Raw genomic sequence first — 20,518 nt, forward strand, 5'->3', positions numbered from 1 at the left:
CAGTACATTTGTAGTTCAGAAGGCAGGCTCTCTGAAATGTGTGACACAACAGTGCCTACTTACATGGGTATAATAAATATGTGTCACACAGAATTCAAGGAAATCATTGTGAGAGAATCTTCAACAAGGTAAGTTTACAAACTTTAATAACATTCTCAATTATAGGAATAGACTAGAAACAGTAACATTGGGTGCAACATGTTACCAAACGTGAACTTATCCTTTCAGTTAACCTATTTTTCTTATGTTGATTTTAAGAACACATGCTGACTTTTTTTTATATTTAAATACATGGAGATATAGTTTAAATACCGAAAGCAACTACTCCTTTAGCAACAGAGCGGATAACTGGAAAACGCAACTTTTTTGGGTCCCTTAGTAGTGCCGTGCTCAAGTAACTTTCCCCTTTTCTTCATTTTTTTTTCTTTTTTAATCCAAGTTTTTTGTCTATTTTCCCTACTTTCACCGTTATACCTCTACAGAGTTATGGATTTAAAATTTCCAATCCATCCAATTAGCATATACTGATCTAAAAAGATTGATGCATGAAAACTGCAGTAATGAACTTCAACAAATATTGTGTGTCTTAGAGCCGAGATAAGAAAAATACTCATTACTAAAGTTAAAGATGTCCAGAAAAACATAAAAAGTGTGAAGGCACACAGCAGAGGAACGGGTGAAGAGGTCGGACATCAATCTCTTTCTGATCAAAGAGCAAGACACCTCACTGTGTATACTGGATGGGCATAAGCGAGACAGCATCCGTTAGAAGTTATAAATATAGCTGGAAGGAAAAGGTTACAAAAAACTAAACAAAATGTGTGTGTTCTCATGTTACTATACTGCTGAGAGTGACAAATGTAGTTGACAGTAGGTTATCTTGTATGCTTTCATAAGCACAAACAACATAAAAAAAAAAAAGGAGGGGGACGCGGAAAGAGGGACCTCAGAAGAAGAGGATCGGGGCTGCTCTATGAAAAAAAAAAAAGTATCACGTTTGTTATTTGAAAAAAAAAAAAAAAAAAGAATTTTCCTTTAGAATCATTTTAAATATATTTGAGCACAGTAATCAAGTCCACCATGGCTTTCAAAAAGATAAGAGACCAGTGCTGTCTTGCATAACAGCATTATATTGATTAGCCTGTCAAAATGTGGTCAGCGGCACGAAAGAACACCTTTGGACACACTGGGGTTGATTTACTAAAGGCAAATCCACTTTGCACTACAAGTGCACTTGGAAGTGCAGTCACTGTAGATCGGAGGGGTAGATCTGAAATGAGGGGAAGCTCTGCTGATTTTATCTTCCAATCATGTGCAAGCTAAAATGCTGTTTTTTATTTTCCTTGCATGTCCCCCCTCAGATCTACAGCAACTGCACTTTCAGTGCAAAGTGGATTTGCCATTATTAAATAACCCCCACAGTGTCCTGTCTAAAGAAAAAAAAAAAACACACCACATGGGAATAGTTTGTAGTCCAGAAGGCAGGGAATAAATATTAGAATAAAGTTGGCAATACACTATTAGATTGTTTTTTTGTGAAGTGAACTGAAAAAGATCTAGCAGATGACTCCATCCAGGCTATACAGCGTGGATGGATGAATCCCCCGGCTACACTATTGTATTCCGATTAGATGCAGCTGCTGTATGGCCAACAGTTTTATGCCTTAGGGCCCTTTCACATGGAGCGAATCCGTGTGTGGGCTCTGCTTTGCTCAGTGGGGATCCCTCTGTCGGTCCCCGCTGAGCAGGCAGATGACAGGTCTGACTCTGCACACTGTGCATGGCACGACCTGTCAGAGCGCCTCTCTCCCCTATGGGGGATCGGATGACGACGGACCATAGAGTCCGTTGTCACCCGATCCGATCTGCCAGATGGAAGGAAAAGTAGGGTTTTCCTCCGTCACATTGGAGCGGATGTCAGCGGGTATATTACCGCTGACATCTGTGGCTCCATAGAGGAGCACGGAGCGCCCGTTCAGGTCCGCCTAAAAAAACTGGAAGGCGGACCTGAACGGACTGTGTGACTTTTGACTTTTTAATCTAGAGATGTTGGATTGGCAGGGGCACAATAGGGCCACTTGAAAAGTGAATTTTCCCAGGTTCATCAGGAACCAGATACATTTCTTCAAGCCAGAACATAATCTGTTATTAAAAAGATAAAGATATTTAACTCCCTACGGTAGCCAAATGAATAGAATTATTGTTCCCATTTAAAGCCGTCCCTTAGTTTCTAAACAGAGTAGTGAGGTTACCCCCACACTGCTAAAAAGGAGACAATTTGTGATCGACAGCTCTGGTCTCAGGTAGAAGGAGGGGCTGTTCTGGAGACCAGCACTACCCTTCACAAAAAAAAAAAAAACACATATACAGCCCAACTGATGGATGATATTGCGCTGCATCAACCTGCCACTGCTGATCATTGTGTAATCTATCACCCTTCTATTGGTTGAACTAGATGGACTTGTGTCTTTTTTCAACCAGACTATAACCATCGGCTAAGCTGTATATGTGTACCATCAGCCACTGATAGACACACAAAGCCGCAACTCTAAACGATTTCTCCCGGTTATAAATGAACAATCCTTTGCCAATCTCTCTCTGATGCCTGCTGGGCAGTCATGTGACCTCCCTCCCTAGAGTATACATCAGAAAAAGAGCGATGGGCGATCACTTAACTGCTGATCGGGGAGAAGAAATAAGGTATTTAGAAGAAGAATTTAACAAAAAGGGCATACAGTATATACTTCAGGTTATACTGCAGTGGGGCTGGCAGTAATGCGCAGAAATTTGTGCACTGCTCGGAGTGGTGCTACAAGGGGAGAGGAGGGGTGGATCACACACAGACTGACAGGCAGGGAGGGGAAGGGGGAGGAAGACACAGGAGACAGAGGAAAGAAGAGAGCAGGGCTGCGGATGACGGAGGCACGTAAACCAGGAACGTGTGGCGAGGTCAGTGGCTGGTGAGGCACCGGCTAGTATCAGAGCCAGATACACACAGGATACATACGCCGCAATTGTTGGAGCGAGAGCAATAATTCTAGCACTAGACCTCCTCTGTAACGCTAAAGATGTAACCTGTAAAACATGTTAAAGCCACACCTATGTAGATTTATAAGTACTGAAGTTTGGCGCCATTCCACAAGTGTGTGTAATTTTAAAGTGTGACATGTTAGGCATCTATGTACTTGGCGTAACATCATCTTTCACATACAAAAAAAGTTTAATAAAAAAAAAAAAAAAAATGCTGCAAATACCGTGTGACATAAAAAGTGGCAACGACCACCATTATATTCCATAGGGCATCTGCGAAAACACTATATATATATATATATATATATATATATATATATATATATATATATATATATATATATATATATATATAAAACTGTTTAGGGGTTCTGAGTAATTTTCCAGCAAAAAAAAAATTATTTTTACATGTAAAAGAGAAGTGTCAGAATTGGCATGGGTGGCAAGGGGTTAATTACCATAAGTAATATACAAATAATTATTATATATTGTTTTTAAGGTAATTTACTTTTTTTTCAAAAACTGTACTCAAGAAGGTCTTTACAGACAAATTACTTAGTTTGAAGTTATAACTTCCAACCAGTAATTTCACAGTAAATAGATAAATAAAATGATTATGTTATAACATATAACATATAGCATATAAATATATGATTTAGCTTGATTATAACAGTACCTTTTAGCAGGCAGAATAATCTCATTCTCCCTCTTAACTGTGTGAGAAAAACACAGGATTGTGGGTAAATCTTATACCCATAAACCCATATTTATTGTTTTTAAGAGGGCTGGGCTCGAAGGGAGCATTTGTCTTTTTGAATCAAGCCCCTTATATGACACTGCAGCATTTTCATTGGACAGCTGGGACAAAATGGTACTTTACTATTGGTCCAAGACTCCAAGCTGTTTATTGAGCTCAGTGCTCTGACAAGAAGTGAGAGGCACTGTGAGCTCATCCTCTCAGTCTGCTGCAGAGTGTGTCAGGTTGTATTTAAAGTGGCCGCTCTGTATTAAGTTTCTGACAGGCGGCACAAGGAGCCCCATATCTGTGGAACCATGGGTCACAGGAGCCCCAATTTATTTTTTTTTTAATAGTGGTGGGGTAGCACTTGGGTTATTTACTTCCTACATGTGGCGGGCTCTATGACCCCAGGTCGCCAAGCTACGACCCTTGAAGCTCAGTTTTCTTTTTTTTTATGTTCATGGCAGGTGAGGCACGGTGTCAGGGCTCAGCAGCCATGATTAACTGTGGTCAGTTTACATGGGGGGGGGGGGCAGAAACTGTCAGGATCAACCAGGTATTTCAGGTGATACAGGGGGGCAAATTACACAGCACAAGCACTGTGTGGTTATTCATGCTTTAAAGGAACGGGATCCTTTTTTTTTTTTTAGGTTAACAAATGCTTTAGTCCCCTTTCACACTTATACGACTTGTCCCACGATTTTGGAGTGCAAAAATCGCATGACAAGTTATTCTCCATGATTTTCAATGACTTCCACTCATATTGGCACGAATTTAAGTCGTGCCGACTTCAAAAGTAGTCCCTGCACTACTTTGGTCCAAATTCCAAAGCGAGTTGATGTCCATAGACCTCAATGTTAAACCCTCAAGTAGCATGCAAATCGTACCTGAATAATATAGACACAATTTCAGTATGACTTTGTAAGCACAAGCAGCTTTTTGACCCTTGTCATACCCAATCCTTTCAACATAGTAGCCCCTCCCAAGCACATTTTTCTAGCACACATTCACTTCCTTGCACACCACAACAACCAGGAAACAAACAGGAACTGAAAACAACTATGGCAGTAAAAGGAATTACCTCACACCATGTATGTTTTCATTGGTTAATGCCAAAGTTGTGGCAAAGTAGTACTGATCCAGAATCGTGGCGAAATTGCGTCCGCAAAATCACGGCAAAGTCGCTTGACTTTGAAGTTGTACAAGTGTGAAAGTGGCCTTAAGATCCCTTTATTTCTGGGATAATTTTCAATCCATGAGTAAGGGCAGGAATTATAATAATAAAAACACCTTTTTTGGGGAAATGCCTTCTTAACAGTTGGGCTGCATACACACGATCGATTAAACCGATGAGAACGGTTAAAAAAAAGCCAACTTGTTTTAAATTTAACCGATGGATTCCTAACCGATAGAAAAAAAAAACGATTGTTAGTAGGCGACGACCATCGGTTAAAAATCCACGCATGCTCAGATTCAAGTCGACGCATGCTTGGAAGCATTGAACTTCATTTTTTTTTTAGCACGTCGTCGTGTTTTACATCACCGCGTTCTGACACGATCAGTTTTTTAACCTATGGTGTGTAGGCACGACTGACCATCAGTCAGCTTCATCGGTTAACCGATGAAAACGGTCCAGACGGTTCTCATCGGATGGACCGATCGTGTGTAGAGGGCTTTAGTATGCTTTATGCTATGTAAATGGAATCATTTGAGTAAACCAGTCCTAAAAAAAAATGCTGAATTTTATCTGGTAAACTTCCTTCCACCTATGACAAATTCTATTGCAAAGGGTTTACCAAGAAGGCCATCAATTAGATCCCTTTTAGTTTGGACACATTATTGTGCATAAAGTAATACCAGGACAACTATGATCATTGTGTGATAATCATGTTAGGCTGCCAATTTTGCATAAAATACAAACTCCAAACAATGCCAGGCTGCATAACAACCCGAAGTTAGCTTGAAAAAAATAATGTATAAAAATGAAGCCTGCACACATCTTCAGAAAAATAATATATCAAGAATAAAAACAACCCAAAAGTCTTAACGTAAAATAAATGAGCACGACTATGGTAACCTTGCCAATCCAATAATTACAGTCATAACAGAAAATGCAGAAAAGGGAAGAGAACACATTAAGCTGGAAAGGATTAACAATTTGTTGATTTTGCACTTCTATTTTGTTTTTGTTAGCCAAGTGCTTTTAAAGTACGGAGAAAGCTGCTTGTTGATTCTTATGCGTAAAAAAAAAACAGCAGGCCCCTTCCCCTTAGCCTTCTTATACAGTTTGTGCATAATACATTTCTAGACTCCATGTAAACATACAAGTCTTTGTCTTCGATTTAGTCAAACATTGGAATAAAAACAGGAAAATCCAAACCAAACCATGTTCATAAACTGGAATTAAACAGAAAGATGGACGTCAAATCAAAAAAAAAAAACTTGTAGTGAAAGTGATTGTTTATATTTTAATTGCAAAATAAAAAACTTTTTTTTATTATACAGTCTCATAATAAAAACATTATGTAATTTCAGGGTTTGCAAATTGTGGAACATGTACCCTCATTAGGTATTGTTCCATAATTCAGGTGGCATATAACTGCACATATAATGGAGAAATGCACACAAGGAAACACTTGCAGCTAGTTATTTAAATCGGCATGCTTTTTCTAGGGCCTGGCAGCTGCAACCAGAATGAGCAAATTTGAATATGCTCACACAAGCAGACCCTGCCAGGCACTAGAGGCAACATAAAGATTTAAACAGAAAAACATCAATTTCTATGGGCTCCCCTAGCTGTTCAGAAAAGTGTAGTGTTCAGAATGGGCAGTGAGTTTTTTGGGTGAGTGGAGCAGCCATCCTAAGCCAAGCAGAAAAAAGGAATGGGATCTGCAGGAAGGGACTGCAGAGCTTCAATTAGCAGCTTCAGGACATACAACAGATAATTTTCAGTGTAGCTGGGGAGAATATGTTGGCAGAAAATAGCCCATCCAGGCTGAGAACAAGAACAGATTTGTCAAAGGTGGTTCTGGTGGCACATGACAAAGAAATGATGGAAAAGGTTGTTTTTTTTTGGATACATTGATAAAACAAAATCAGCCAACCTAGAAACAAATCTCTGTTAGGCAGAAAGGTTATATATGAACCCCCCCCCCACACACACACACAAAAACAAAACAAATGGTTAAATACACCAGTAAAGTAAATATATTTAAAACAATGTTAGGACAGAAGGAAAGTAAAAACCTTCTATAGTCCAGAAATCATTAACCTTTGGGTCAAACCAGAAAGGTTACTTGGTAATCACTGCAAACATTGCATTTGACAGATGAATTAGGTCTTGACAAGAACTTAATTGAATTGGATGTTTAATTAATAATAATAATATTTAAAACAGGACTTAATGTCCTCAAAAATTATATTTACAAGGGAAAGATTCTGCTATAGCAGATACATTGCTTTTTGTTTAAGATGCCAGGTAACATAGGCCAAAATGTATAATGTACATCATAGAAAATTAAGAGAACTTACCCTAACTTAGCTGTGAAAATTATACTAGTAAACTGAAAAAAATATTTCATCCAATTCAAGGATAGCTTTGCCATGCACAAGCACTAGGAGGCTTCATTATAAGAGTGAGTGGACATGGCCATCAGCCATAACAAAGTCTGCATTTAAAGCTCACTGTTAAAATGCAGGCATGGAACCTGTGGTGTTTTGTGGAGTTCTCAATTGTTTTGCACATTTTTATTCATTTTAACCACAAGGTTAAGGTTTAAGGACCGAAAGGATTTGCCCCCTTAATGACCAGGGCATTTTTTTGCAAAACAGCACTGTGTCGCTTTAACTGACAATTGCGCGGCTGTACGACGTGGTACCCAAACAAAATGCATTTCCCTTTTTTCCACACAAATAGTGCTTTCGTTCAGTGGTATTTGATCACCTCTGTGGTTTCTATGTTTTGCACTATAAACAAAACAAAAAAAAGGAAGCGACATTTATAAAAAAAAAAAAAAAAAAAAAAAAAGGGCTAGTTTAGGCCAATATGTATTCTTCTACATTTTTGGTAACAAAAATCACAATAAGCGTAAATTGATCGGTTTGCGCAAAAGTTATAGCATCTACAAAAATAGGGGATAGATTTATGGATTTTTTTTACTAGTAATGGTGGCAATCTGCGATTTTTAGCGGGACTGCAACATTGCGGCAGACAGATCGGACAGATTTTTGGGGACCATTGACACTTATACAGCGATCAGAGCTAAAAAAGCCACTGATCACTCATCAGGGAAGGGGTTAACACTAGGGAGCGATCAAAGGGGTCAAGTGTTTCCTAGGGAGGCATTTATAACCGTGGAGGGAGTCTACTGACTGGAGGAGATGGAGCACTGTTCCTGATCACTAGGAACAGCAAATCTCTCTCTACTCCCCTGTCAGAATGGGGATCTGTTTGTTTACATACACAGATCCCCGTTCTGGCTCTCTGTAGAGCGATTGTGGGTGGCCAGCAGACATCGCTAGCCGCCAGTCATATGCCCACTCTAGTTTTGGGATTACTACATCACTCTCTCAGGAGTTTTAACATACTTATCCAGAGATGTGCTAGAGAGCAGAAGGTCTTGGCAGAAACTAAGAGAACAATTTGGTTGGTATTTTGAGACTAGTGATGTAGCTGGGGGCCGAGTTAGGATGGCTTTGTAAGTTATGGTTAGTATTTGAATTTAAATGTGTTGGGGGAGTGGCAGCCAATGGAGGAATTGGCAGAGAGGGGTAGCATACACTGAGCAGTTGGTAAGGCGGACAAATTTGGCAGCAGAATTCATGATGGACTGGACTGAATAGGGAATAGCCTATGTAGAGGTAATCCAATAAGGAGAGAGTTGCAGTAGTCGAGGCAAAAGATGACCAGAGAGTGAAAAAGAAGCTTTGAAATGTCATTGTTTAGGAAGGGGCGTATTTTGGGGATGTTGCAGGGGACAGGGATTGGATGTGGGGCTGAAAGGAGAGCTCAGAGTCCAGGACTACACCCTGGCACGGGGGACGGATTGATGGCTGTGCCATTAATCTTGGACGGAAAAGTCAGGAAAAGGGCACATGGGGGTAAAAATATTATGAGCTTGGTGCTGGATAGGTTGCGTTTGAGGAAGTGGTGTGACATCCAAACAGATATTTTGGTCAGTAGGTTAGCGATGAGTGAGGAGACTGATGTTGTAAGTGAGGGACAGAGAGATAGGATTTGGATGTTGCCATGTAAAAATTATATTGAACGCCAAGGGACGCTATGAGCATGTAATATACCATTCTGTTTTAAAAGTTATTAGCCTTACAAACATGGCTCATGGTCCAATGTGGTGTTTTCTTAACCACTTAACCCCCGGACCATATTGCTGGTCAAAGACCAGAGCACTTTTTGCGATTCGGCACTGCGTCGCTTTAACTGACAATTGCGCTGTCGAGCGACGCGGCTCCCAAACAAAATTGGCGTCCTTTTTCCCCCACAAATAGAGCTTTCTTTTGGTGGTATTTGATCACCTCTGCGGTTTTTAGTTTTTGCGCTATAAACAAAAATAGAGCGACAATTTTGAAAAAAAAATAGGATTTTTGTACTTACCGTAAAATCAATTTCACCGAGTTCATGGATGGACACAGCAGCATTGACCTTAGGGTTATATACCTTTCCTTTCAGGAGAGACTAGGCAGAAAAAACAGCACTTTAAGTGTTAAAAACACTTCTCAGTACAGCACCTCCCAGGGGGCGTGTCCTCCGGGTACATCCCACTCTCTGGAACATCCAGCCTCAGGTTTTTTTCTGCCTAGCGATAGGAGAAGACATGGCCCTTCTGGAGCCCATGTGCTCTGGAGATTTTTTGCGATTTCTCGCTTTTATTTGATTTTTTTCCTGCATTTTTGGAGAAAGATTTACCATCGTACGTGGAAGGCCTACATCTCTGTGCTGTGTCCGTCCATTAACGGACGAGAAATTAATATTTTTTACTTTTTGCTATAATAAATATCCTCCAAACATATATAAAAAAAAACATTGTTTTCCTCAGTTTAAGCCGATACGTATTCTTCTACATATTTTTCGTAAAAAAATAAATCGCAATAAGCGTTTATTGATTGGTTTGCGCAAAAGTTATAGCGTTTACAGAATACGGGGTATTTTTATGGCATTTTTATTAAGATTTTTTTATTTACTAGTAATGGCGGCGATCTTTTTTTGGTACTGCGACATAATGGCGGACACTTTTGACACATTTTTGGGACCATTGGCATTTTTATTTCGATCAGTGCTATAAAAATGCATTGAATTACTATAAAAATGCCACTGGCAGTGAAGGGGTTAACACTAGGGGGCGGGGAAGGGGTTAAGTATGTTCCCTGGGTGTGTTCTAACTGTAGGGGGGGTGGGACTGACATGGGGAAATGACTGATCATGTTGTTCATGTTGTATGAACAGAAGATCAGCATTTCTCTCCCTGACAGGACCGGGAGCTGTAACGAGCCATCGCGTGTGCCCGGCGGCGATCGTAGCGCCGGGCACGGGAGTGGCCTGCGCGAGAGTTGACGGGTATAACTGCGGCAGCTGGTCGGCAAGCAGTTAAGAGGAAGTGTGTTTTTTTTAACACTTTTTGTATCAACAACTTACTTATCACACTAATGTCATGCAAGCTGTAGATCAAAAAACTATTTTCAAGTGTTCCCCCGAATTCATAAAACTTTTTCTAGGGTTTCTTTAAAGGTAAAAAAAGTTGAGAATGGCTGGTCTAACGTGTTCTTTTTCAGTAAAGGAAACATGTGCATTAACAACCATTGAAACAAAACGAAAGGTCTACCCTAAAATTCCTTATAAGCAGCAAAACCTCAGATGCCGTGCAGGAGCGCTCTCATCTGTGTCCACCATTGTGTACATCTATTACACCAGTTCCAGGCAGACAGGGTGGGTGGGGAACAAAAAATTTCCTTAAAAGAGCTGGTTCACCCAAAAAAAAAATTCTAACATCACATTAAGCTCCATTCCGACATTGACTGTACACTGATCTTTTTTTTTTTTTTTGTGCCGTACATACCGTTAGATCTTTATTTTCTCCCCCGGCTTCCGGGTAGTGAATCCCACGGGAGTGGGCATTCCTTTGCACAGGCTAATTGATTGACGTATGACAAAAGCTTCCCCCCGGCGCATAGGCCGTGTCACGAGTTGCCAAATGAAGCCGGACTGCGAGTGGGCTCTATACAGAGCCTGCGCACCGACGTTCGGCTTCTTTCGGCAACTCGTGACGTGGCCGTATGTGCCGGGGGAAGCTTAGGTCATACGTCAATCAATTAGCCTGTGCATAGGAACGCCCACAGGATTCACTACCCGGAAGCCAGGGGAGAAAATACAGATATAACGGTATGTACGGCAAAAAATAAAAAAAAGATCAGCGTACAGTCAATGTCTGAATGGAGCTTAATGTAATGTTAGAATTTTTTTTTTGGGTGAACCCCCGCTTTAACCACTTAAGGACCTTGCCTGTTTTTCAGATATGGTGTTTACAAGATTAAAACAGTTTTTTTTTGCTAGAAAATTACTTAAAACCCCCAAACATTATATATATATTTTTTCTAACACCCTAGAGAATAAAATGGCGGTCATTGCAATACTTTTTGTCACACCGTATTTGCGCAGCAGTCCTAAAAAATGCCCTGGTCATTAAGGGGGCAAATCCTTTCGGTCCTTAAACCTTAACCTTGTGGTTAAAATGCGGGCGCTACTCACGTATGCATTTGCTTCTGCGCGCGAGCTCGTCGGGACGGGGCGCTTTAAAAAAAAAAAATATTTTTTGATTTATTTTATTAAATTTTTACACAAAAAAAAAAAAATGGGTCACTTTTATTCCTATTACAAGAAATGTAAACATCCCTTGTAATAGAAAAAAAGCATAAACAGGTCCTCTTAAATATGAGATCTCAGATCCCATATTTAGACTACAATGCATAAAAAAGAAAAAAAAATTGTCATTTGAAAAAATTACAAGAAAATGTCCCTTTAAGAAGCATGGGCGGAAGTGACGTTTTTACGTCGCTTCTGCCATGCTATGGAGACGGGTGGGGGCCATCTTGCCCTCACTCATATCCCAGCAGAGCAGGCGGCGGCCCCTCTCCCGCCACCGATAATGGTGATCTTGTGAAATATTTATGCCACCTGTACAATGCTCAGGGCTTTAAATCTTTTTCTCAGCTACGTTTAGATTTTGATTTACCAAGATCGTACCTATTTTATTACTACCAGCTCAGGCACGCTATCCGTGCCCAGTTTGGCTCCCTGGATGATCCCACTGACCTGCCCCCATTGGAAAAACTGCTCAGACAGCCAGATCCCACTAAAAACTTGTCTCCACCTATTATGCAGCCCTTATGACTGACTTTAACCCCAGGTTTCACAAAGCTCAGGTAAAATGGACCTCTCTGGACAACTCCCTGGTAGACGAGGACTGGTCAGAATTTAGTGATACGTATAAAACCTCTGTTATCGCTTCCCGGGACTGCATCATACAGGTCAAAATTTTCCATCAAACCCACCTTACTCTGGCTAGGTTACACAGGATGGGTCTCCTGCCCTCAGCTGCCTGTTTCCGCGGCTGTGGCCGGGAGGCCGATTTCTTACACTGCTTCTGGACATGCCCGGTAGTCCAGGACTTCTGGGAAGAAGTGGGTGCTTTCATCTCATCGGTGCTAGGCCTCCCAAACATAATCCACCCCAAGAACTGCCTATTAGGCATTTTTGGCGAATTACACCTATCATCACATGCCAAGAGACTGCTCCGTATACTTCCTGGAAGGGCACACAGATCTCTCTGAAATCCCTGGTTAAAACTTATTAATGACGCTATCCCACTGTATAAACTTACTTTTGAACTCCGGAAACGGAACTAAACCTTCCACAAAAATTGGGGTAGATGGTTGGCTAGTCCGCTAACCCTCTCCCAGCACTGATAGTACTACTCTTGCTTGACCATTGATGGGCCGTGCCTCACGGATCTCTAATGTCTGGACCTCCGCTTTTGCTATATCCAGGTATTCAACCTGATCCTTTTACCACTGTGCCTACTTTATATTTTGCACCGATGTCCGTTTACTTTTCTATGTTTGAGTGTATTGCCTAACGTTTATGACCAGGTTTGTCGTCTGGTGGTTTTTTTTTTGTATGTTTTTCCGTTTGTTGGTTTGTTTTAAACCTAATAAAAAAAAATGGTGATCTTGCGGCGAATCCGGCGCGGAGACCACCGTTATCTTTTAGAGGACCACTCACTGAAAAGATGGATATCTCGGTTGTGGCAGCGGCTGCTGCCGTTACCGAGATATCCATCTTTAAAAAAATGACGTATATATACAGTGAGGGGTCCTTAAGTGGTTAAAGTTCTTCATTTTTTAAAGAAAGGTACAACTTTACTTGCATGTTGTTTTAATCATAGTAGTACTTACATCCAATCAAAACAGATGTTGCTATAGTTGCCACAGTATTTGGTGCATCTGCTAGATTCAGTATGTTCCCAGATACCTCATTCAAATTGTCAACTGCATATTTAAACATGAACGGCACCATAATATTCATACCCTGCAAAGAAACAAAAGTATTAGTGGTCCATGAAGAGAAAGAATACGTGCCTAAAATTTACCTTTTTTTTTTTATCCAATTCTTTTTATTCTTGTGTAAAAGTATGAATATAAACATTTACCAAAAAACAAAAAAAAAATAGTACAAAAATTGTCAATGCATGAATGGATAATTGTGTTGCACGAACCCATTACATTATGTAATACATTTATTTGGTTTGAATATGTGGGAGGACATATAAACCTAGCACAGATAATTTCTATGACTCGTTTAAAAACTGAAAAAATCTGTAAGTGATAAAACAACATCTTAAAAACTGTACCTTGCCATCACTTCAATAACCATAATATATTAGTGACATACATGCATTTTAACCAGTAGAGTACCGGGCCATCGTCAAATGACGGCTCCACGGTGACTCTGAATATTCAACAGGACGTCATATGACGTCCTGTATTCCTGCGGCCACTGGGGGGCGCGCGCCCGGCGCGTCCCCGAGATGCCGATGCGCGTGCCTGGCGGTCGCGATGTCCGCCAGGTACCCGCGATCGGTAACGACAGAGCAGGGACGTGGAGCTCTGTGTGTAAACACAGAGCTCCACGTCCTGTCAGGGGTGAGAGGAGACCGATCTGTGTCCCTTGTACATAGGGACATAGATCGGTCACCTCCCCCAGTCACCCCCCTTCCCCCACAGTTAGAACACAATACAGGTATACATATTAACCCCTCCCTCACCCCCTAGTGTTAACCCCTTGAATGCCAGTCACATTTATACAGTAATTAGTGCCTTTTTATCGCATTAATCGCTGTATAAATGTGAATGGCGCCAAAAACGTGTCAAAAGTGTCCGATGTGTTCGCCGCAATGTCACGGTGACAGTAAAAAAAATCGCACATCGCCGCCAATACTAGTAAAAAAATTAATAAAATAAAAATGCCATAAATCTATCAGCTATTTTGTAAACACTATAACTTTTGCGCAAACCAATCAATATATGATCATTGCGATTTTTTTTTACCAAAAATATGTCGAAGAATATGTATCGGCCTAAACTGAGGGAAAAAAAACGTTTTTTTTAAAAAAATTGTGATATTTATTAAATAAAAAAGTAAAAAATAGTGTTTTTTTTTTTTAAATTGTCACTCTTTTGTTTATAGCGCAAAAAATAAAAACCGCAGAGGTGATCAAATACCACCAAAAGAAAGCTCTATTTGTGGGAACAAAATGATAAAAAAATTGTTTGGGTACAGTGTAGCACAACCGCGCAATTGTCATTCAAAGTGCGACAGTGCTGAAAGCTGAAAATTGGCTTGGGCAGGAAGGGGCGTAAGTGCCCGGTATGGAAGTGGTTAAAGCTGGGGTCTTGGAGCTCATGGCTACGAGTTTGCATTTTAGTACACCTAAAACTGAACTCCAGGGATTTGGCAATATGTACTCTTGCACGGTGCCACCCTCAACCACACTGTAAAGTTATCTGCTTGTTAAGTCTAGGAGTGCTGGAATCAGAAGTACCATACTCTATGTTCTGGCAGGCTCCCTCAATCAGTGCTACTGGTTCTCTACTGCCTCCTTTCTAGGGTGCTCTGGAATACGGTCCCACTTCTGCTTCTTTCACGTACAATTCAGAGTTAACAGTCCCAGCACTGCACATGAAGATGCCAAAAGACTGCCCATAGTCTGAAACACCTGGGAGGACAGTGCCATACTGCCCTTTTGACCTTCCCCCTAAACTTAACGAGCATTTAAATAGGGCCCCCCCTCCCCCACATGGTAAGGATACATGTGGACAACTTTTCTAAGTTCAGGTTCATATGTACATTGCAACAAGTGTCGGGAGCATTTTTACATGTGTTGAGAAGCCCATTTACACTTAAAGCAATATCTGTCGATGCACACTGACATGTTAAAACGACTACAGGTTTCAAGGGGCCCCTCAACATGCACTAATATGGGTTACTAGCCATAAATTAAATTCCAGTCTTCTATATATAAGGTTAATAGCAACCACTTTTTTTTCCTCTGGTTCCTTGTTCCATGTGCTAGTAAATGACCTTGATTGTTTTTAATTAATGAAACACAGCCTCCCCTTTTGGGAATGTATGTTGGACATACTAGTGTGTATGGGGGTTTTTAATATCATGAATGTGCAGAATGTTTGTGGGAAGGAAACTGCTTTAATTTATAGGTGAGCTTTTAGTTAAATTTAGATCCAATGATGCACAGAATAAATAGAAAATGACGGCAAGTTTGCATTTACAAAGCACTCCGTACATATATACAAAAGTGTGAAAACAGCCTCACAATTCACAAAATGCACAGAATGTTTTTATTACCAAAAGTCATTTGCTTTCTTTTATCCCCCCAAAATGTATCTCACTGCATGATCAGCAGAATATACTGCATGCACAGTACGTTTTTTTTTTTCTTTCGAACTATTTACGAAGATAAAGGCACAATAATACAGCTAGCTTCAAACTGTTGATCACCAAGGTTCGATGATATGTCCACAGAGGGAGTAAAAAAAAAAAAAAAAAAAAAAAAAAGGAGATGAATAAGGTAATGATTAAAAAACACTTTGCAAAATAAAATGATCAATAAGCAAATATGGACTTCAAAAGTTAAACACACATTTTGAGTGGAATAAGGAAATACCCCATCTTGGAATACAGTACAGGACACAGGATTTGTTCTCATAGATCTCATGGGTTATGTGCAGGCCTTCTTCATATGACTGGACAAAAACTTTGCTGGGGCCACCACTTGGTTTAAACTCTTATAACACCACCCACTCCAGTTTTTTTGTAAGCTAAAAGGAGCGATCACATGAGATAAAAGTGATGGCCCAAGTTATCGAATTTAGAGGCAAATCAAATTTCCATTTATCATAAATCATACACACAACATTTTCATAGACAATGGGACATCCTCAAGCAACGAGGATAACAAGAAGGCAAACAGAACTGCCAACAATCCCATGGGAAAATTTGTGTAAAAACCCAAAAAACAGCTTAAAGCGGGGGTTCACCCGTACATGACACTTTTTCCCTTTAGATGGATGCTCGTTTTGTCTAGGGGAATCGGCTAGTTGTTTTAAAATATGAGCTGTACTTACAGTTTACGAGATGCATCTTCTCCGCCGCTTCCGGGTATGGGCTGCGGGACTGGGCGTTCCTATTTTGATTGACAGTCTTCCGAGAGGCTTCCGACGGTCGCATCCATCGCGTCACGATTTTCAGAAAGAAGCCGAACGTCGGTGCGCAGGCGCAGTATAGAGCCGCACCGACGTTCGGCTTCTTTCGGCTACTAGTGACGCGATGGATGCGACCGTCGGAAGACTGTCAATCAAGAAGGAACGCCCGCTCCCGAAGACCCATACCCGGAAGCGACGGAGAAGATGCATCTCGAAAACGGTAAGTACGGCTCATATTTTAAAACAACTAGCTGATTCCCCTAGACAAAACGAGCATCCATCTAAGGGGAAAAATTGTTTTATGGGTGAACTCCCGCTTTAAAGCACTTTGCGGCTGAAATCTTGCATCAGCCAAGCACTAAACTTCCACATGATAGAACCTGGAAAATGTGCGAACATAGGGGCAGCCTTGAAAATCTGGAAAGCAAATGCTGAAACAAGAGACACCAGCAGACGCGGTGGAATGAGCTCTGATAGGAAATAAGCTGTCTGCTCCACCTAGCAATGGTGGAGCGGGAGGCAAGAATGTCCCTTTCGACATCCTGAATAGCTATGACAACATCCAGGCAGTGAAAAAATGGAACTACAGTGGAACCTTGGATTACGAGCATAATCCGTTCCAGGAGAATGTGCGTAAATCCAAAGTACTCGCATACGCAAGCGAGTTTCCCCATGGAATGGAAACGAAAAAAAAAAAAATCCAGTCAATGGAAACAAAAATTATTTGTTGCGCGTTGACCTCAATGGCATGCAATACCGAATGCGGCCAGAGGCGGGGGACGCAGGAGAGCCTCGGAAACGGCCGAAAAGGCCTGAGAACACTTCGGCTGACCTCAGAAAGACTTTGTTCTTGAGATTTGCCGAGGTCAGCTGAGCCGTCCTCGGGCCTTTTAATGCATTTCCGATCGGCGACGTTCGGCTCCGGCGCCCCCACCTCAGGCCAAATGCGGTACTGCAGGCCCCATTAGCTTGAATTCTGGTCATTTGCGAGACAACACTCGCAAACAGAGTTGGAATTCTTTAAAAAAAAAAAAAAAGTCTTTCAAAAAGCTTGTTAACTGAATTACTCGTAAACCGAAATTCCAATGTACACTGCTTCTAAACACCACAAACCAATTCATTTTTAATATTCCAAGCAAAAACATCCATCCACCCATGTCTCCTTGCTTTATTTTGCTGAGAAATACCCCTTTAAAATGTCTGGTCGTGGCCATCTTGAGTAAGGGCAGATGATTCATGAATTATTTACTTTCTGAAATACATACGCACATAGCTCAGGCATGGCGGTGCTTAGCTTAGAGAAAACCCCTCCTGCCTGCCTGGGATGCATGACATAAATTTGCCTAAACCTGAAAACCTAGTTTAGAGGCACAGGCTTATATTTAAACCAAGCATATATGATATACCTTCATATCTGTTTACCATGCTAGCAGCATAAGAATCAAAAATAGTCAATATTGAACGAAAGAGTGAAGTTCCACTTTAAGGAAATTTCTTTGCCGTGTTTTGGGCAGGACAAAGGGAAGGAAGGACAATGTCCTCATGTGGCAGGAAAGGACCACCTTGGGTAGAAAAGTTGGTTTTGTTCATAACCAAAATTGTTCCTGTGTAATCTAAGAAAAGGACTGCCAAGCTCAGAAACATGCCTAACAGATGTAATTGCCACGAAGAAGGCAACCTTACATGTAAGATCTTTCAAGGGGATATCTCTAATCAGCTCAAAAGGGGGTGTTCAGATCCATGGCGACACATGGCAATTAGGGGATTTATGTGACACCTTGCAAAAAGGTCCCGATTAAGGACTGTGAAGCAAGTGGTTTCTGGAAAAAGGATGGATAGGATAGCAGAGAGATGTCCTTTAAAGTGACACTAAACGATATCCTTATTCTCTGAAAAAAATCCAAACACATCCACTACATATTTACATAGTAGGTGAGGTTGAAAAAAAAGACACAAAGTCCATCAAGTCCAACCTATGTAACCATGAAATTGATTTTTCATAAAATAGTTTCTTACTATGTTTTCTGCCATCTTGTAATGCCTGTGAGCTCTCAAATCCCTCCCTTTCCACTTACTTTAATTTCTTTGGAACAAAAACGAAATCTAAGTTGCGGTCACAAGCACTGCTCTATGATAACTACAAATCCCACAGTTTATAGTCCCTAGCAAGAGAAGCTAGAGAAGCAAGAGAAGCTAGCAAGAGAAGAGTGGCTATGCTACTACTTACTACTTACTTACTACTTACTACTACTTACAGTGGGACCATGGAGAATGAACGGAACCACCCTCTAAAAACGGAAAGTCAGATTTCAGCAGCAAAAAAGGGAATCTGGAAAAGTTAGGCTGCCAAAAAGTCATACACACACACACACGTGGTATCCCCGTACCCAGGAGAAGCAGCAGAACGTATTTTGGGGTGCAATTCCACATATGCCCATGGCATGTGTGAGCAATATATCATTAAGTAACAACTTTGTGCAAAAAAAAACAAAAAAACCCTGTTTTATATTTTGCCACAAGTGGCGGGAATATGACAAATATTCCAGGGACCCAACATGTCTCTCAGCAAATAGCTTGGGGTGTCTACTTTCCAAAATGGAGTCATTTGGGGGGGTTTGTGCATTTTATGGCCTTCGAAACCGTGATAGGTAGTGAGGAGTGAAATCAAAAATTTGCGCCCTTAGAAATGCTGAAGGCGGTGCTTGGTTTTTGGGGCCCCATACGCGGCTAGGCTCCCAAAAAGTCCCAAACATGTGGTATCCCCGTACTGAGGAGAAGCAGCAGAATGTATTTGGGGTGCAATTCCACATATAACCATGGCATGTGTAAGCAATATATCATTTACTGACAACTTTAAGTAAAAAAAAAAAAAAAAATTGTCATTATTTAATCACTTGGGACAAAAAAAAAAAAAAATATTCAATGGACTCAAACATGCCTTTCAGCAATTTCCTTGGGGTGTCTACTTTACAAAATAGGGTCATATGGGGGGGGGGGGGTTTGTACTGCCCTGCCATTTTAGCACCTTAAGAAATGAGATAGGCAGTCAAATTAAAAGCTGTGTAAATTCCTGAAAATGTAACCTAGTTTGTAGACGCTATAACTTTTGCGAAAACAGTAAAGCAATAAATATACACTTATTGAGATTTTTTTTTTACTAAAGATATATGTGGCTGAATACATTTTGGCCTAAATGTATGACTAAAATTTAGTTTATTCGATTTTTCTTATAACAAAAAAGTAGAAAATATAATTTTTTCCGTTTATATCGCCAAAAATAAAAATCGCAGAGGCAATTAAATAACATCAAAAGAAAGCTCTATTTGTGGGAAGAAAATGACGCAAATTTTGTTTGGGTACAACATCGCATGACCGCGCAATTACCAGTTAAAGCAGCGCAGTGCCAAATTGTAAAAACACCTCGGGTCCTTAACCTGCATATTGGTTTGGGTCTTAAGTGGTTAAAGTGTTGCTAATCCAGGGACCATGCCATATATAGCAGTCTTGTGACTTCTGAGTGTCTGGTTAAAGCTTGTAGGAGGAGTTTTCATTCTGTACTAACTGTCCTATCAGAATGCAGGGCCCCTGACCCGCTGTGTGGACAGTGCTGACTGGCCTTGTGCTGATCACATGCACCCTACCAAGAGAAAAAAAACTCTCTAGCAATACACACCAAACTAAGCATGTGCAACCTGCCCCCCCCCCCCCCGACTCTGTATTATCGGGAAATATATTGGGGACATTGGAAGGAGGAGGAGAGGATTAGAGGAGACCTGATCAAAACAGACTTTTTCACACAATGCAGAGGGATTAACCCACTTAGGTTCCACAGTGAGTATAACAAGCATGCTTTACTGCATATACACATTGATTTTACAGTTATGGATTTAGGTACACTTTATTGATGCTCAAGGCTAAGCACCCTTTTACGACCAGATTAAAGATAGGCCAGTGTAGAAG

General features: G+C 40.8%; 1 protein-coding gene across 1 annotated transcript in view; it reads right to left on the reverse strand.

Moving 5' to 3' along the window:
• The window catches only part of ABCB7 (ATP binding cassette subfamily B member 7), a 119,404-nt gene that overhangs the window by 32,693 nt on the left and 66,193 nt on the right, over positions 1 to 20,518 (reverse strand). Inside the window, exon 5 of the mRNA XM_040323989.1 lies at positions 13,235 to 13,367. Within this exon, the coding sequence (XP_040179923.1) occupies positions 13,235 to 13,367 (133 nt within the window). The remainder of the gene's footprint in view (positions 1 to 13,234; positions 13,368 to 20,518) is intronic.

This window comes from Rana temporaria, chromosome 9, assembly GCF_905171775.1.
Source record: "Rana temporaria chromosome 9, aRanTem1.1, whole genome shotgun sequence".
Taxonomy (NCBI): domain Eukaryota; kingdom Metazoa; phylum Chordata; class Amphibia; order Anura; family Ranidae; genus Rana; species Rana temporaria.